General features: G+C 46.8%; 1 protein-coding gene across 1 annotated transcript in view; it reads left to right on the top strand.

Moving 5' to 3' along the window:
- Positions 1 to 18,026, top strand: part of iqgap3 (IQ motif containing GTPase activating protein 3) — a 35,526-nt gene that overhangs the window by 13,725 nt on the left and 3,775 nt on the right. The window contains exons 17-37 of the mRNA XM_059005924.1: positions 260 to 427; positions 1,192 to 1,334; positions 2,313 to 2,483; positions 2,943 to 3,026; positions 3,769 to 3,840; positions 4,512 to 4,581; positions 5,063 to 5,271; positions 6,088 to 6,240; positions 6,623 to 6,786; positions 8,551 to 8,775; positions 9,653 to 9,793; positions 9,996 to 10,080; positions 10,273 to 10,505; positions 11,450 to 11,582; positions 12,202 to 12,304; positions 13,973 to 14,120; positions 14,866 to 14,953; positions 15,567 to 15,779; positions 15,950 to 16,116; positions 16,817 to 16,942; positions 17,491 to 17,599. Of these exons, the coding sequence (XP_058861907.1) occupies positions 260 to 427; positions 1,192 to 1,334; positions 2,313 to 2,483; positions 2,943 to 3,026; positions 3,769 to 3,840; positions 4,512 to 4,581; positions 5,063 to 5,271; positions 6,088 to 6,240; positions 6,623 to 6,786; positions 8,551 to 8,775; positions 9,653 to 9,793; positions 9,996 to 10,080; positions 10,273 to 10,505; positions 11,450 to 11,582; positions 12,202 to 12,304; positions 13,973 to 14,120; positions 14,866 to 14,953; positions 15,567 to 15,779; positions 15,950 to 16,116; positions 16,817 to 16,942; positions 17,491 to 17,599 (3,005 nt within the window). The remainder of the gene's footprint in view (positions 1 to 259; positions 428 to 1,191; positions 1,335 to 2,312; positions 2,484 to 2,942; positions 3,027 to 3,768; positions 3,841 to 4,511; positions 4,582 to 5,062; positions 5,272 to 6,087; positions 6,241 to 6,622; positions 6,787 to 8,550; positions 8,776 to 9,652; positions 9,794 to 9,995; positions 10,081 to 10,272; positions 10,506 to 11,449; positions 11,583 to 12,201; positions 12,305 to 13,972; positions 14,121 to 14,865; positions 14,954 to 15,566; positions 15,780 to 15,949; positions 16,117 to 16,816; positions 16,943 to 17,490; positions 17,600 to 18,026) is intronic.

The raw sequence follows: 18,026 nt of genomic DNA, 5'->3' as shown, positions 1-18,026 counted from the left end.
TTTTGTATAGTTTTATAATTTTTTTTTTTTTGTTCATTTTATTTATTTTGTTCATTAAAATTTAATATACAGTATTGTTAATGTATTTATGAACAGGCTCACCAAGTCACTTCAAAGGGGGGCCCAGGTGACCAGACATGATGATACTGGTCTTCAGATTTTACATTTGCAGCTTGAATTAAAATGCTCTTAAACAGTAAAGGTTTCACACTAGGGTATGTCTGATCCGTTATTAATCTCAGTGACTGTGTGTCTGCAGTGTCCCTGGGTCTGGCTGCAGTGAACCAGGCAGTGAAGGAGGGGAGATCCTCTCAGACCCTGAACGTGCTGCTGCTGCCTGCGCTGGGTTTCTGCAGTGTGGTCCCAGAGTGCGCCCCGCACTACCAGTCTGAACTAGCAGCGCTGATGAAGGCCAGGCTGCTGCAAGGTAGGCTGGTCGTGCTGGAGTGAGCGCAACAGACAAGTTGATGTTGCACAGTAAAGCATAGCTAACCATTACACAGCTATGGCCAAAGGTTTTGCATCACCCTCTATAGAATTCATAGTCAAATGAATAATGTTGCGTTAAAATTCTACTATTATGGCTTCCGGTAGAATTTTGCAATATAATTTTGTAGTTTCTTTGATTGCATGATGTTGAATAAAATATCTAAATTATGTTAACTGTTTTTATTGATTTTTATTGTCAGAATCCTAAAATGCTATGTGATGCTAAACTTTTGACCATATCTGTAAATAATATTAAGTGTGGGTGACACACTAGAGAGTGACCCAGGAATTAAACTTGAGTTCTGTCCCGTCAGTCAATTTCATGTCCCATCCCATCCTGTGAAATGTTTCACTTTAATTTTTCCCATCTTGTCCCACCAGAATTTCCCATCCCGTACTTTTCCTTACATAAAACTTTTTTTTCATTTCTGTCCCATCCCATCTTGTAAAAATATGTCCTGTCCCATCTCGTCCCATGATATTTAAGAAGAGACTCTTTATTTGATTAATTGCTCTGATTTAATCTGTTAATCGGAGCAGCCCTAATATGCTCACTAATTGTTCAAGTAGATTTCAGGCTTGTATTTAAAGATGTTGATTGAGCTCTCTGAGTAGATCCTGGACGTGAGTTCCCGAGTGAAGGATTTGAAATGCCTTTGCTCCGTGCAGTTTTATATCAGCCCTTGCTGCTGTGTATTCCAGGGGAGAACCACAGCCCCTGGGTCCGACACACGCTGAGGGAGAGCGGCAGCTACTACTTCCACCTGCACAACTTCCAGGGAACATGGGAACAGCCTAAAGGGTTCATTCAGAACAGCACACACCTCAGCCGGGATGAGATTCAGGTCAGTCTGCAACCCCTCCTGCACTCTGTGTGTGTTTCATTCTCACAGTGATTAAAAATCATTTTCACATGTGCATACAGGGGAATAGGTCCTGGTGATACAACCCTACTCGGGTTTTAAAGTAAAATAAATCCTTGTATTTAAGTTCATAGGTAAGTATATGCAAAAATGTATTCCTGTAAAAGCACAATATTTTTTAAATACATGTGTTTAACCCTTAGCGGTCCATTTATTCAGCGTGTCTCAGGCGCCTCAGGTCCAATTTATTTTCACATGCGCAGTTTATTTTAGACCTGTAAAACAGGTTTAAAAGGCACTGCATATCAACAGGACACTCAGTAGTGCATCTTCAGCCCCGCCCCACTCCTTGTTTGCTGTATTTTTCATATACCTCTTCATAGTCGTGCATACTGATAAATCATCTCCTGATCTCGTTTTATCACCAAACTCCTCAATAATGCGATCCAAGTCATTATTTTATTTCTATAACATCTCAAAAAGCTCTGCAAATGTCTGATATTCTTTGAGCGCAGGATGCAGAAGCAGCTATCTTGTTTGTTTATGGCCGTATTATCTCTGTGGTGCCAGGGCTATGTGTATTGCTGAGATCCGCCCCTTTTTTTTTTTTCAGCTCCTATCGGTCTCACTCGGCCATTGAATGGTTTTCTTTGCTTTTTCCGGAGAAAAAACGTGTTTTACGTCTTTTTGATGATGTCGGACAGGGTCCGACATAGGACTGCAAAGGGTTAAAATACGGGTGGAATCTTATCACAATGAATGTCTCTTGTTAGTTTTGGAGGGGTAGTGCACTTACTGCCCAAAATCTCTTCTATATGAAGACAGAGCTCTTCTGTTTCAGGCTGATGTTCTCTCTCTAGGGTGTTTATTGATTGATTTTTAAATGAAGGTGTGCTGGCTCGATGTTTGCGTTGGCGGTTGTGTGTTTCTGACGAGCTTGTCGTCTTTTGTGTCCTGCAGTCCATCCTGACGCGAGTGAGCGCTGCACATGACCGGGATTGCCTGTGGAGGGCCAGCGAGCCCTTCATCACCAGACTGCAGGCCAGGGGCCGGGGCTACCTCCTCCGCACACAGCTAGCCACTCGCAGGCACTTCCTGCGCAAGCAGCTCCCCGCCGTCCTCGCCATCCAGGTGGGCAGCCAAGTCACCCGGCAGGGTCCTGATCCATGTGATCCATTCCATTCAGTGACTTGGACTTCAAGCGCTGGGCAATATACTGTACAGCTATGACCAAAAGTTTTGCATCAGATAGATAGATAATCAATGAGTGAGAACATAATTTAGATCTTACATTCAACATTATGTAATCAAAGACACTACAAAATATCGCAGAAGTCTACCGGAAGCCATAATAGTAGTACAGTTTTTCATGTTAGATTTCGAAATGTCACATTTTTCCATTGCCAGTTTTTCATTAAGTAGATGGGGAAAACTACAAAGCGGTATGTAATTCAATATGTTAACGTAACATTATTCAGCAGGTTTCATTTGACTTTATAAAGCAACATTTGTTAGTTCTATATGGTGATGCAAAACTTTTGGCCATAGCTGTAGACTGTAACCAGCTGTGCTGTGTGTCGTATCTTTCAGAGTCACTGGAGAAGGTATCTGCAGCAGAGACGTTACCAGCAGAGGCTGCAGTTCCTCCGGGAGAACACGCACGCAGCCCTCAAGGTACACTTCCACCGCGTGGGGCTATAGAGTTAAACTGAACTTTAATATGGGCTTTCATTAACACAGGCAATCCCAGTCCCACCATTCAGTCGTGTACAGTGAGGTGTTTGCGTTCTTGGTAGGGAAAGTTACTGGCATGACTAGTTTAGCGAGAAGCTTTGGTACATTAGATGTTGTAATGATGCTGTAAGGAAAATAAATAATTTATTTATTTCCCTGTGTGAAGGAGCACACACAACAAGAATGTAGGCAGAATAACAAGTTTCCTTTATTGATTCCAATAATTAAGTCAGTTTTACAGCTAAATTGTTATTGGACCCAATAAGGAGACCACTAGCTATTAACAGAAATGAATCAATGATGTCAGTTACCAGTCTGTGGAAGAAGCATCAGACACAGCACTGGGGCATTCATGAAGGATCTTGATGCTTCTCAAATGCACCTCCACGTGCTGCTGTTTTATACAGTCTCTACACCCCTTTGCATGCAAAGTTTAGTTGCTGGCTTATCTCTGTGTGTTTTTGACCCGACAACTCCCTGCTTGCACCAGGTCAGGTGAGATCAGTTCTGCTTATTTTATTGCCACTTCCTCAGGCAATTAAACATTCCAGCAGCACACACTGCCCACATGCAGCTGCGCCTCAATCATAGTTTTGCACAGTCACTTCATTAACTCTCTCCTTGCAGTGTGTGTATTTCAGTGGTGTGTGTGTCTCTAACATGGCTGCTCGCTGTTGCACAGATCCAGGCGTGTGCGAGGATGTGGCTGGCTCGGAGGAGATACCTGGCCAGGCTCCGGCACTTCAGAAGCAATGTAGGTGCCACTCTTCAGGGCGGGTCAAGCTGGGGCAGCCGCGTGGGGCTGGGGGATCCGGGTGAAAGCACAGATGGGTCACTGAGTCAGTCTCACACCTGCAGGAAAAGGACGCAACACCTTTTAAAACTTGTATTGTCCATTTTTGATAAGTCTGTGTAAAGGTGCTTTGACCACGAGTCCAGGAGCTGCTCTTCAATTCTTGTTGCCTGTCGTAGACGGGGTCTTTTATATTGGTGGAAACAGTGGCATCTAGTGCATACGCAGGCCAGAAAAATGCAAGGAAACCTGATCCAAAATGACAGATCACTAGATGGCGCTGTTTCTCACTTCTATAAACTCGGATGAAAGCACATTAACACACAAGCCCTCGGTATCTCGGTGCATTCAATAGGAACCTCTGAGCATGATTGCAAAAGCACTCCAGAATCTGCCACAGAAATGAAATGCAAAGCCTCTTACTCTTAGCAGCGGATCCTGTGTGTGTTCATTAGACATGCTTTTAATTTTATAAGCAGTGGCTGGTCGAAATCCTGCTCATGTTATTCCCGCTGGTTTTCACGCATCTCTGTGATTTTATTATTTAACAGATTATCGAATCAATCCAACTAAATTCATTAAAAACGCAATGGCTTGCTGAATCTGTATTTAATATTTCTCTTTTTTTTCAGGTTAAATCGGTAATTAAGATCCAAGCATTCTTCCGAGCTAACAAGGCGCGAGAGGACTACAGAATGCTGGGTAGGACCATTATCCTAGTATCTCATTGGTTTGGCCTAGTAGTAGCTCAAGGGGTGAAATCTAACCCCCAGAACCATTTTCTCCCAAACTGCTGGACTTCAATTGGACTATATACTTCACGTTAGTACGTTGCATATACAGCAGGTTGTCTTGTCAAGATTGTAAACTAGGGTTATAGGTCCGGCTGGTAGTTTTGCCAGAGTGTGATGGTTCATCATTTATCAAGGAATCTTGACGTGATGTATCATATTGGAATGGAGGTGTGTATTGTTTGTATTCTGATGACCAAATGCACAACACGGCTCATTGTAGTTGTAGGTTCTCGAGTGGAGAATATGATTTCTGAATGTGTTATGAATACTCTTCCAATCTCATTAATGGTCATTTGATCTTTAATATTCACCCTACACAAGTAGCCCATCAGGACAGTCACGTGTGTCGTGATGCACGTCGTATCTCAAAATGATCTCCTCTCTCGCAGTGGGCAGGCAGGCCCCTCCCCTCTCGGTGGTGCGCAGGTTTGCTCATCTGCTGGAGCGGGGCGAAGCCGATCTCCTCCAGGAGAGGGAGCTGCTGAGGCTGCGGGAGGAGGTGGTGAGGAGCATCCGCGCCAACCAGGGGCTGGAGAGCGACCTTGCGATCATGGACCTGAAGATCGGTCTGCTGGTGCGCAACCGGATCACACTGCAGGTGGGATCCCTACCCTGCCAATACACTGCCCTGCCCTGCCAATACCAGGGATGGAAATAAGACTCCCATTGTATAGCAGTTTGATCCATCCCTGGTCTTACTATGAGTTTTTAATAAGACACACCTGAGCTTGTTACCTATACACACTGTGGGTAATCAAGTTGGTAGTAAAACATGGAATGTGTGAAACTGCTGCGAGCACAGTTTAGAGAAAGCTGAGAGGAAAGAATGTATTTGAAAGCATTGGCTAGCACTCCTCTGTAAAGCGCTGAGTTTCGGACGATTTTCTCAACCCCCCCCCCCCCAGCTCTCACTGAGCCCACCACCCCCCGCTCTCCCCTAACTCATGTGAGTGTGTCTGTGTGCTGGGGTGTCTCTCTGAGCCCCTCCTAACTCGTGTGAGTGTGTCTTTGTGCTGGGGGTGTCTCTCTGAGCCCCTCCTAACTCGTGTGAGTGTCTGTGTGCTGGGGGTGTCTCTCTGAGCCTCTCCTAACTCGTGTGAGTGTGTCTGTGTGCTGGGGTGTCTCTCTGAGCCTCTCCTAACTCGTGTGAGTGTGTCTGTGTGCTGGGGTGTCTCTCTGAGCCCCTCCTAACTCGTGTGAGTGTGTCTTTGTGCTGGGGGTGTCTCTCTGAGCCCCTCCTAACTCGTGTGAGTGTCTGTGTGCTGGGGGTGTCTCTCTGAGCCTCTTCTAACTCGTGTGAGTGTGTCTGTGTGCTGGGGTGTCTCTCTGAGCCCCTCCTAACTCGTGTGAGTGTAGTGTGCTGGGGGTGTCTCTCTGAGCCCCTCCTAACTCGTGTCTGTGCTGGTGGATTCAGGAGGTGGTGTCTCACTGCAAGAAGCTGACCAGGAAGAACAAGGAGCAGCTCTCGGACATGATGGCGCTGGACAAACAGAAAGGGCTAAAATCCCTGAGCAAAGAGAAGCGAGAGAAGCTGGAGGCTTACCAGCACCTCTTCTACCTGCTGCAGGTGAGGCTGGCTGGGGTGCACTGCACTGCATGCTGTTTCAAGTCTTGTCCTGTTTGAATGATTAGTCTGCTTTCTGCCATTTGTTTTATTTCCTGCCGCCTTCTCTTGCCAGGACCCCCTTGAATACGAGATGCACAGCTATGGCCAGAAGTTTAGCATTACCCTATAGAAATAACTCATTTTGCTCAATGAGTCAAAAAAATTCTATCTGATGCAAAACTTATGGCCATAGCTGTATATCTCAAGGGTTATATTTTGGTTTAATAAATAAATACAAAAAGAGCAGCCTGCTTCATAACGACCCTCAGATGCTGAAGCACAGCATCCTGTGCTTCAACAGCCTGCTCTATAATCTCAGGCTGAGCCGCCTTGTTGTTTTCAGACCCAGCCGATATTCCTGTCCAGGCTGATCTTCCAGATGCCTGTGAACAAGTCCACCAGGTTCATGGAGTCTGTGATCTTCACTGTGTATAACTACGCCTCGGACAGCAGGGAGGCCTGCCTGCTGCTGCAGCTCTTCAGCACCGCCCTGCAAGAGGAGATCAGGTGAGAGAGAAAGAGAGAGATCAACACTGCCCTGCGAGAGGAGTTCAGGTGAGAGAGAAAGACAGAGATCAGCACTGCCCTGCGAGAGGAGATCAGGTGAGAGAGAGAGAGAGAGATCAGCACTGCCCTGTGAGAGGAGATCAGGCGCATACAGCTATAAGTTGTGCAGCTTCACTATTTGTTGTACGAAGGACTCATCGAAGCTCTTTTGACTAGACAATTGTTCATATTTTTTAAATACAGACTGCATTCGTGAAATTGGAAAAATTGACATTTTGGGAGATGTGCTGAGTTTGTAACTCCTTATACAAGAGGTTTAAAAAAAAAAGTGATGTTAGTACATCCATCCTCTCAACCAACAGAGAACCCGAAAGGGACAATTGTGTACGTTAATTGGAGAGATGTGGGTGTGTGACAGTGAGATATTTTAGGTGAAAGGTTTGACGATCTGTTTAACAGATTGGGACCATTGCTTTTTAAACACAAAAATACACAGCGATGCAGCGACACCTGCAGACAGACATGCAGTCACACTGCACAGCTACTGTCAACTCCCAGCAGTGTGGCCCGAGCTCCCGACTCCTCTTCACTCTGTACTTCAGGGTTTTCCTGCTCTTCACAAATCTATCGCGCAGTTTTCTCTGGCTTTACATTCTCCAGTCCTTTTCTGTTTTTTTTTCTGAATACACACCAACGCTGTTTCTATTCTTTGGGCATCTCTATATTCTTTAAGTGAGGAGTATATAAATGTGGATGTTTATGAATTTCTATTAAAGGTTTCTCAAAGTCTTGCTCCATGATATTTACCAGTGTATGACTATGCAGCGAAGGTTGACATTTTTCAACATCATCCGACCCCATGCAGGGAAAAGACTAGAGTGTGGGTGACATAATTCTGACCTATCACACAGAAATGATGTGGGTCTGAAGTATGAACCAGGTTTAGTGTTTACATAGTAGCAAGTGTACAGCCAGTCTATTTCAACTCGATAGTTCTTCACTCCTTCATGCACACCCATGCTGTACAGATGCAGGGATTCTTATGGTGCGTTTCTGATTGGTTACAAACATTCCCGATGTGGTCAAATGTAAACGTTTAGGAATAGGAGGCTGTGTGGTCCAGTGGTTAAAGAAAAGGGCTTGTAATCAGGAGGTCCCCGGTTCAAATCCCACCTCAGCCACTGACTCATTGTGTGACCCTGAGCAAGTCACTTAACCTCCTTGTGCTCCGTCTTTCGGGTGAGTCGTAATTGTAAGTGACTCTGCAGCTGATGCATAGTTCACACACCCTAGCCTCTGTAAGTCGCCTTGGATAAAGGCGTCTGCTAAATAAACAAATAATAATAATAATAATAAATTGAATGGAATCCAGCACCCCTAACTGACAAAAAATACCCTTTTAGAAAGTAATTATTTGATGCTCTACAGCTGCTTCTGTAGCATTAGACTGACCTTTTTTTTTTTTTTTTATATAAAACATAACTGCCATGTAGTATTGAAAAAAATAAATACATTTTTCAAGACAGGCATCAGCTAAAAAAAAGCCTCATCGTCTCTTATAACTACATGTCGAGACAATATAATAATTGAGAAGACTACTAGATTTGTATTGGAATCAAAACTGCAAGAAAAATGTATTTTATAACCTTGCTTCTGTTGAGAGAAACTAAAGACCTGTCCAGTGGATGCAGGTCCTGGTGATTTGACTTGCTCTAGAATCTGATCCTGTATGTTTTCGTGGTCCCCCCCCCCCTTCACCCCCAGGTCGAGGGTGGACCGGATCCAGGACATCGTCACCGGGAACCCCACGGTGATCCGTCTGCTGGTCAGTTTTTACCGGAACGCCCGGGGCCAGAACGCTCTGCGGGAGATCCTGGGTCCGCCCATCAAAGAGGTCCTCCAGGACAAAACCCTGAACATCCAAACGGACCCCGTGGACATTTACAAGAGCTGGATCAACCAGACAGAGTCGCAGACCGGCCAGAGGAGGTAGGATCTGAACCCCAGCCACGCCCCTGTTCTATTGATCGAGCGTCGCAGATCTCGGCACTGCCACAGAGTGCTCCAAGGTCATGAATCAAACACCCTGACACACGGCTGTGGATGAAAGTTTTGCATCACCTACAATTTTAGGATTGAGACCTAATTTAAAAAAATATATATAAAATGTATATCTTATTTCTCATGTAATCAGACACGACAAAATAACGCAAAAATTGATACTAGAAGCCATAACAGTTCTACAGTATTTGTTAGATTTAAGTATAAACTACAAAGCGGTATGTAATTCAATGTGTTAATGTAACATTGTTCAGCAGGTTTCATTGAACTTTTATGAAGCAAATTTTGTTAATTCTATAGAGGGATGCAAAATGTTTGGCCAGAGCTGCAGGTCAGTCTCATTAGTGCATTTCTGGTTACTGGTTCACTTGTTTTCATCTCTGCCCATATCAATGAGATCGCGTTCCCTTTATATTTTGTCATTGGGGATGCTTTGTATTTGTTCCCTGCCCTCCCCATTTCTCATGGCAACCCCTGACACATGCTTGTGTTTTCTGTATTTGTGTGCGAAGGAGCACAAACACGGATTTAAGCAAAATGTAACATTACCTTTATTGATTCCAGTAATCAAAAGTTACACACATATTGCTTAAACATTTTCATTTAGACATAATAATGTAGCACCTGCTTCTATACAGAAATGAAGTACTGATAAAATAACTAATCCTCTGGAAGAAGCACAGGCATGGGATGGTTAGTCGTCAGGAGAGGACTCGGGTATCCTTCTCGAATGCCTGCTGGCTTATGTCTCTGTCTGCAACATTTTGAGCAGCCCACTCTTGCTTCCTCCCTCTCCCCCCTGCAGCTCGCTCCCCTATGCCGTCACTCCGGAGCAGGCTCTAAGTCACGCGGAGGTGCAGCGCCGGCTGGACATCGCTGTGCGGAGCCTGAAGAGCGTGACAGACCGGTTCCTCCACGCCATCACCTCCAACCTGGACTCCCTCCCGTGAGTGCCTCCTCCGCGTAGGGACTCGCTCGCAGCAGCTGCAAGCTGCACCTTTTAAACTGGTCCCTTACCTCTTTATGGTGTTTGCCATTCCAAGTGCTTCTTCCACAAATAGTTTCATTTATTAAGGAGCTGCTCTTTACTTCTAGTTGCCTGCTGTAGATACAGTAGATATGTCTAAGGCGTGTGTGTTGTTGTGCAGGTATGGGATGCGCTACACAGCCAAGGTGCTGAAGGACTCCCTGCTGGAGAAATTCGCAGATGCCACAGAGGAAGAGGTTTACAAGGCAGGGTTTTTATTTATTTATTTATTTATTTATTTATTTATTAATTAATTAGCGTAAATTTAGTTAAGGTAATCCAAGTTTCAAGCTAATCGGGGTATGTGAATTTAGCTGCTGATGTTAGGCAAGGTAATCCAAGAGGAGTGTATCTGCCAGTGTTGCCTCGGGTGTGTAACTGTGTGCTTGTGTGTGTAGATCGTGGGGAACCTCCTCTATTACCGCTACATGAACCCGGCGGTGGTGGCTCCGGACGGCTTTGACATCGTGGATTACTCTGCCGGCGTAGTGCTGCACCCTGATCACCGGCGCACCCTGGGCAGCATCGCCCGGGTCCTGCAGCACGCCGCCGCCAACAAGCTGTTCCAGGGAGACAGCGCGCACCTGCGCTCCCTCAACGACTACATCACACACACACACCTGCGCTTCAGGTAAGCAGCACTGTACTCCCTCAACCACTACAGCACACACACACACACACCTGCGCTCCCTCAACCACTACATCTCACACACACACCTGCGCTTCAGGTAAGCAGCACTGTACTCCCTCAACCACTACAGCACACACACACACACACCTGCGCTCCCTCAACCACTACATCTCACACACACACCTGCGCTTCAGGTAAGCAGCACTGTACTCCCTCAACCACTACAGCACACACACACACACCTGCACTCCCTCAACCACTACAGCACACACACACACACCTGCACTCCCTCAACGACTACATCTCACACACACACACCTGCGCTTCAGGTAAGCAGCACTGTACTCCCTCAACCACTACAGCACACACACACACACCTGCACTCCCTCAACCACTACATCACACACACACACACACACACACACACACACCCGAGTCAGGTTTTATATCCCTCCTGGTTAGTAGGTCTTTCTGTCTTACAATATAGCCCACACCACTCCACTGTCTTCTGCCACAGCTGAAGTGGGGATTGAGTTCAAGTCATTTTCAGATATCATCTGGTAGTTAAAGCATCATGTTGGTCTTGTTAGAGGTAATTTGGAGTTGCTGATGTTGCAGTGGGGCCCCTCCAGCCTGACTGCCAGCCTCTTGCTGTGCAGCCTCTTCTCTGGCTGTGCAGGGTTGCATTGGGGCTCCTCCAGCCTCTCTCTGTGCAGCCTCCTCTCTGGCTGTGCAGGGTTGCATTGGGGCTCCTCCAGCCTCTCTCTGTGCAGCCTCCTCTCTGGCTGTGCAGGGTTGCATTGGGGCTCCTCCAGCCTCTCTCTGTGCAGCCTCCTCTCGGGCTGTGCAGGGTTGCATTGGGGCTCCTCCAGCCTCTCGCTGTGCAGGGTTGCATTGGGGCTCCTCCAGCCTCTTACTCTGCTGCTTCCTCTCTGGCTGTGCAGGAGGTTCCTGCGGGCTGCCTGTGAAGTGCCCTCGCCCGAGGAGCGCTTCAGCGTGGACGAGTACTCCGAGATGGTCACCCTCAACAAGCCAGTCATCTACATCACCATCGCAGAGCTCATCAACACACACAAGGTCAGTGGCAGTGACCGTCACAGAGAATCCCACCCGGGCTCTGTGTGTTACAGGAATGGGAATAAGCGGTTTGATCCATTCCTGGTTTTACTATGAGTTTAATAAGACACACCTGATCTTGTTATGGATACACTGGGGCTAATCAGGGTCGTTTTATAGCCTACAATGGAAACTGCTGTGCAATAGGGGTCTATTTCCATCCCTGAGTTAGGAATAACTAGTTTTTAAATGACCAAAACAATGATGTGGATTTAGTCTGTCTGCATATGGAAAACAAATGCGGACGCTGGATCACGTCTACTGCTTTTTGAATTTATTTTTTTTGCTGCAGCAAAAGTTGCTTCTGAATGACTCCTCGTGGCTGGTTGTGGAGAGTGAGGAGTGGAAGCATGTTTGTGTTGCGCTGAAGCCCTAAAGCAATGCACAGCCTGCCTGCACAACACAACCAGCCTCGGAGTCTTTACAGAAGCAAGGCTGGAATTGTTAGTAAGCAAGTAATGATCTTGGCAGAAATGACCAAAAGTAGAGAAATAACAGAATATTAAGCAGGTATGAAATACAAGCAAAATATAAGTATCCTTTTTTTTATTTGACTTGTTTTGTTCCCCTGTGTTTTTAGCTGCTGCTGGAACACCGGGACTCTGTGGCTCCTGATCACACTGCCCCTCTGCACGAGCTGCTGGCAGACCTGGGGGACGTGCCCACTGTCCACTCACTCGCTGGTAACCACCCCCCGCTCGTACGGAGAGATAGAGAGATGGATGATGATAAATAAAATATCTAATTTATATATGTGTATGTGTGTGTTCTGGACCGATGCTGAAATCGGGCAGTTCGCGAAGTGGGCAGATGCTGAATTGGCATCGAATTTTATGTCATTTCAGCATCTGCCCGGGCAGTTCAACTGCCCACAGCAACCCGGGCTGATGGTGAAGAAAGATTTTTAACAGATACAGTATACTACTAATAGAGAGTGAATTAACTCTGGCAAAAGCGCACCGCCTAAATACTTTCTGACTACGCAGTTTAGAGCAACGGAACTCAACAAAATATCAATCCACAGGTTATATCATGGCTTAGATACGGGGGGTTGGGGGGGGGGGGTCAGAATGTTTTATTGTATCCTTATTGCAGTAATGCATACAGATCTCAGTGCAGAGTTGCTTTGTTTGAATGAGAGATCATAAAACAGGTATGGAAGCTCAGTTATGTAAAAAGGAGTTCATGCTTTTAAGCTTTAATTTCTGGACTAATTCCCTGCCCCCCCAATTACTCTAACCTCTATATCTAACCCACGATGAAAATAACCTTGTGCATTGATATTTTGTTGAGTACCATTGCTCTAAACTAGCGTTGTCAGAAAGTATTTAAGCTCGATGGTGGTGCACTTTTGCACTTAAAGGCAACAGAGGTAATTCACTCTCTATTAATAGTATACTGTATCTGTTAAAAAGCTTTCTTTGCCATCGGCCCGGGTGCCCAGGCAGATGCCGAAATGACATAAAATTCAATGCTAATTCGGCAACTGCCTGATTTCAGCATCGGTCCATTTTCTATCTCTCTATCTCTATCTCTATCTATCTATCTAATCAAAGAAACTACAAAATTAGATCGCAAGTGTCTACTGGAAGCCATTACAGTAGTACAGTATTTTATGTTAGAAATCAGTTTCAGATTTTCGTTAAGTATATGGAAAACTACAAAGCGGTGTGTAATTCAATATGTTAATGTAACATTATTCAGCAGGATTCATTCGACTTTATGAAACAAAATCAGTTAATTCTATATAGAGGGTGATAGAAAACTTTTGGCCATACCTGTACAGGCAACCATTCCAAGCCATGCTTTGCACAGCCCCCTACCAGATATTCAGTGGTGACGCAATCAATCAGTCTTTATTTTATATAGCGCCTTTCATAGTGGACCACCATCACTAGCGCAGGCAGTGGTTCTGGTAATACAAAGGCAGTTACAATGGAATGAGGCTGATATTGATAGTGTGCTAACTGTACACTTCACAAATAATCTTTAATGGCAGCGCAGACAGTGGCACTTAGTAGTAGTTGCTACAGAAGTTGGTCAAATGGTAGCACATAAAGTGCTACCATGTTTCACTTTAAGAACCCCACTGGTAATATCCATCTGTCCCATTGCATTGCTATAGCTGTGCTGCAGTCTGCTAATAGTTCACGCTAACACATTGGGATTAGAATGGTTTCTGCTATCTTGTAATCAAGATTTGAAAATTGGGCACAAAAAGTCCACAGTTTATGATTTCCCCTGCTCAATGTATGACTGTATTAGAGTTACCATGGTTTCCATCAGCAGCCACGGGTCTCTCAAGCCCTGCGTACCCCTGAAATGTGATGGGACTCTCTCTGTCTCTGCAGGGGAGGGAGTGGGGAACCCCAGCGACCCCGATGCTGAGCAGACCCTGGCTCAGTGCAGCAGGATGGAAATTTCCCTGACGCTGACCAACAAGTTTGACATCTTCAAGGACGATGAAGACAAACCTGATGCTAGAGGCCTCATGCTGAGGTGAGAGGGGACTGGGAGGGAAGCAGTGTGGTCTTGTGGTTAGAGCTGAGGGACTGGGAGGGATGGAAGCAGTGTGGTCTCGTGGTTAGAGCTGAGGGACTGGGAGGGATGGAAGCAGTGTGGTCTAGTGGTTAGAGCTGAGGGATTGGGAGGGAGGGAGGCAGTGTGGTCTAGTGGTTAGAGCTGAGGGACTGGGAGGGATGGAAGCAGTGTGGTCTAGAGGTTAGAGCTGAGGGATTGGGAGGGAGGGAGGGAGGCAGTGTGGTCTAGTGGTTAGAGCTGAGGGATGGAGGCAGTGTGGTCTAGTGGTTAGAGCTGAGGGACTGGGAGGGAGGGAGGCTTGGTGGTCCAGTAGTTAGTCAGGGGCTTGTTACCAGGACGTTCCCTGTTCAATCCCAGCTCAGCCACTGACACTGTGTGTGACCCTGAGCAAGTCGCTTAAACTCCTTGTGCTCCATCCTTTGGATGAGATGTACAACCAACCTATTGTAAGTGACTGCAGCAGCAGTTGTGATGCATAGTTCACCCCTAAGTCTCTGTAAGATGCTTTGGATAAAAGGGTCTACTAAATGACTAAATAAAAAAGCAGTGTGGCTCTAGTGGTTAGTTCTGGGGGACTAGGAGGGAAGCAGTGTTGTCGAGTGGTTAGAGGGACTGGGAGGCAGGCAGTGGGGCTGTAGTGGTTAGAGCTGAGGGTCTGAAGTCTGAAGAACGTGTGTAATTGTGGTCTTTTGCTTTATTGCAGCACCAAGCAGCTTATAATTGATGTGATAAGGACCCAGCCTGGAGACTCTCTCCCTCTGTTGTTACGAACCTCTGCATCCGAGGACCAGGTGAGTGAGCTGCTCGCACACGGCAGGGACTGGCAGCCCATCTGACGCCATGCAGCAAAGGGAGCAGGGGGATTCAATCTGCTGTGTTGTGGCAGGATAAATGGGCTTCACCAGAGTCCAGCTGAAATCACAAAGTCTGATAAACCAACGTGATGAAGGACTTGAAGTTTATTATGCTAATGCTGTCCATGCAGTGCTCATTGAGCTTCACAACATCTTAATGGCTTTGAAAAGAGTACAAGGGAAATCTCTGGTAGAAGTGCAGTCAAAAGGCAGAGATTCTAACATGGTGAATGAGCACAAACACTACTGGAAGCATACAATGGGAGAGCGCTCTTACACTTCCGCTGTAGAGAAGCACATGGGCTTGTATGGAAGAGTATTGTAGAAAAGCGTTGGAGAGAAAGCAAAAAAGTGAATCTATTAGAAATTCAATTTCAAGGCATTAATATGGTCTTATCAATTTACTGTCAAAACTTGCCATGCGAATGTATAGTATACTTGTAAAAATCTACGCCCCTATGCATTGCATTCACACTTCACTTCAACCACGGGGCCGCTTGGACTTCAATATATGAATCCGAAGGAGTAACTCCTCTGTCCGCCTGTCTAGGAGGCGGAGCACTGGCGCATGATGCAGAGACGAGCGCTGCGCGACGCCCGCACCCCTGAGAAGATGAAGCGGAACAAGTCCATCGTCGCCGACGACAACCTGTCACTGGAGGAGAAGAAAAGGAAGATCCACCGCAACCTGCGGAAGCTGGAGGCCATGGGAGCACTTCATTACCAGAGCCGATTTACTGAGATACTCACCGACATCGCCAAGGTAACTGCACTAGCAGAGCCGATTCACTGAGATACTCACTGACATCGCCAAGGTAACAGCACTGCACGGGGAGGGAGGGAGGGAGGGAGGGAGGGAGGGAGGGAGGGAAGGGGGAGTCTAACATGTATATTTGGTCCCTGTAAATATCCCCTGTGGTCTCTGTGCTCCAGGATATCCGTAACCAGCGGCGCTACCGGCAGCGCAGGCAGGCTGAGCTGGTGAAGCTGAGGCACACCCTGCAGGGGCTGAACTGCAAGAGTGCCTTCCACTCGGAACAGATCGATTACTACAACCAGTACATCAAGACCTGCCTGGACAAGCTGGCAGCCAGGGGCCGGTACGTGAACTAAAGCACAGGCACTGAATAAGGGTGCAGCCCCCATACCTGTACCCAAACCCACAGCATAGGCACTGAACCTGGGTGCAGCCCCCTGGGGTACCCCTAACCCACAGCACAGGCACTGAACCTGGGTGCAGCCCCCTGGAGTACCCCTAACCCACAGCACAGGCACTGAACCTGGGGTACCCCTAACCCACAGCACAGGCACTGAACCTGGGTGCAGCCCCCTGGGGTACCCCTAACCCACATCACAGGCACTGAACCTGGGTGCAGCCCCCTGGGGTACCCGTACTCGAACCATAACAGAAACCCATGATCATGATTCATTCATTTGTGGTCTTGATTACTCATCTTGCCCAATGGTAGTTTCAGTAGCTTTTAGTGTTAAATGTTTTCCAAGTGTAAACGTTTAGAATTTTCTAATATCAAGTAAATCAAACCCGGTTTCTTACAAGAAGGTTGTTATGCTGAAGAGAGCTCAGATCATGATTTTTAAAAGGGTGTTATCATAGTGTCTAATACAGACCCATTTGATCCTGCTTCTGTCCAGTTTTATCCATTAACTATTAAACACTCAATAATGTTTTTTTCCCCATGTATTTTGAATTTGAGGTTGTTTTTTTTTGTATTTCTAAAGTCTTGCAGCAAAGGTGAGGAGATGAAACCAAAAGTCTGTGTTGTGGTTGTGTGTGTGCAGGGTGAATGGGAAGAAAGCTGGAGAAGGCAGAGGGAAGCAGGTGAAGCCTGCCAGTCTGAACTACACTGCAGCCCGACTCTATGAGAAGGGAGTGCTGCTGGAGATCGAGGACCTGCCTATCAGCCAGTGAGTAGCGCCTGGGGATCTCTCGCTGAGGGAGGTGCCAGTGAGAAGGGCCTGGGGATCTCACACTGAGGGAGGGGCCAGTGAGAAGGGCCTGGGGATCTCACACTGAGGGAGGGGCCAGTGAGAAGGGCCTGGAGATCTCACACTGAGGGAGGGGCCAGTGAGAAGGGCCAAACTTCTCTTGTCACACACATAAATTGTATGAAACAGAAAAAATCTTGAGTTAAAATGTAGGGGTGTAACATTTTCACTTCTCTTCTGTGCCTGATACAGGTGGCCGTTCTGTATTAATCCATGGGCTAATCTGAGCTAAATATATTATAATAGCGAACATATATGGGGACCAAATGATGATGATAATAACTGGTCCTGTATTCGATAAGGAAATTTGGTTACTGAATGCACCTCTTTTTTGTACAAAATAGAGTAGAATGGGGGAATTGGTCTCCAATCTTTTGTGAAACAGATCTCTAGCAGTTTTGTAACATTGGCATGTCCAGGGGTAACTAAGCAGAGTTCAGGTTTCATGTCTGTCTGTCTGTTTTCAGATTTAAGAACGTTATCTTTGACATTATTCCCTGCGAGGAGGGAGGAACCTTCCAGGTGAAGGCTCGTTTCATGGGGGTGGACATGGAGAAATTCCCTCTGCACTACCAGGTGAGGAGGAGGGGAGCCAGCCGGGGCACCCAGACCATACTGATCTGCAGCCAAGCATGGCATTGAAAAGAGCTGTGTGCATGCCCTTCACACTCGGTCTCACACACTGTAGGGTAGGGCAAGAGGATCTCACACTGAGTGAGGGGCTGGTGAGTAGGTCAAGGGAATCTCACGCTGAGGGAGGGGCCGGTGAGGCAGGGCAAGGGAATCTCACGCTGAGGGAGGGGCCGGTGAGATAGGGCAAGGGAATCTCACGCTGAGGGAGGGGCCGGTGAGGCAGGGCAAGGGGATCTCGCTCTGAGGGAGGGGCCGGTGAGGCAGGGCAAGGGAATCTCACACTGAGGGAGGGGCCGGTGAGGTAGGGCAAGGGGATCTCGCTCTGAGGGAGGGGCCGGTGAGATAGGGCAAGGGAATCTCACGCTGAGGG

This window comes from Acipenser ruthenus, chromosome 32 (assembly GCF_902713425.1).
Source record: "Acipenser ruthenus chromosome 32, fAciRut3.2 maternal haplotype, whole genome shotgun sequence".
NCBI lineage: Eukaryota > Metazoa > Chordata > Actinopteri > Acipenseriformes > Acipenseridae > Acipenser > Acipenser ruthenus.
The sequence above is the reverse complement of the archived record's forward strand: the minus strand, read 5'-3'. Positions and strand labels throughout refer to the sequence as shown.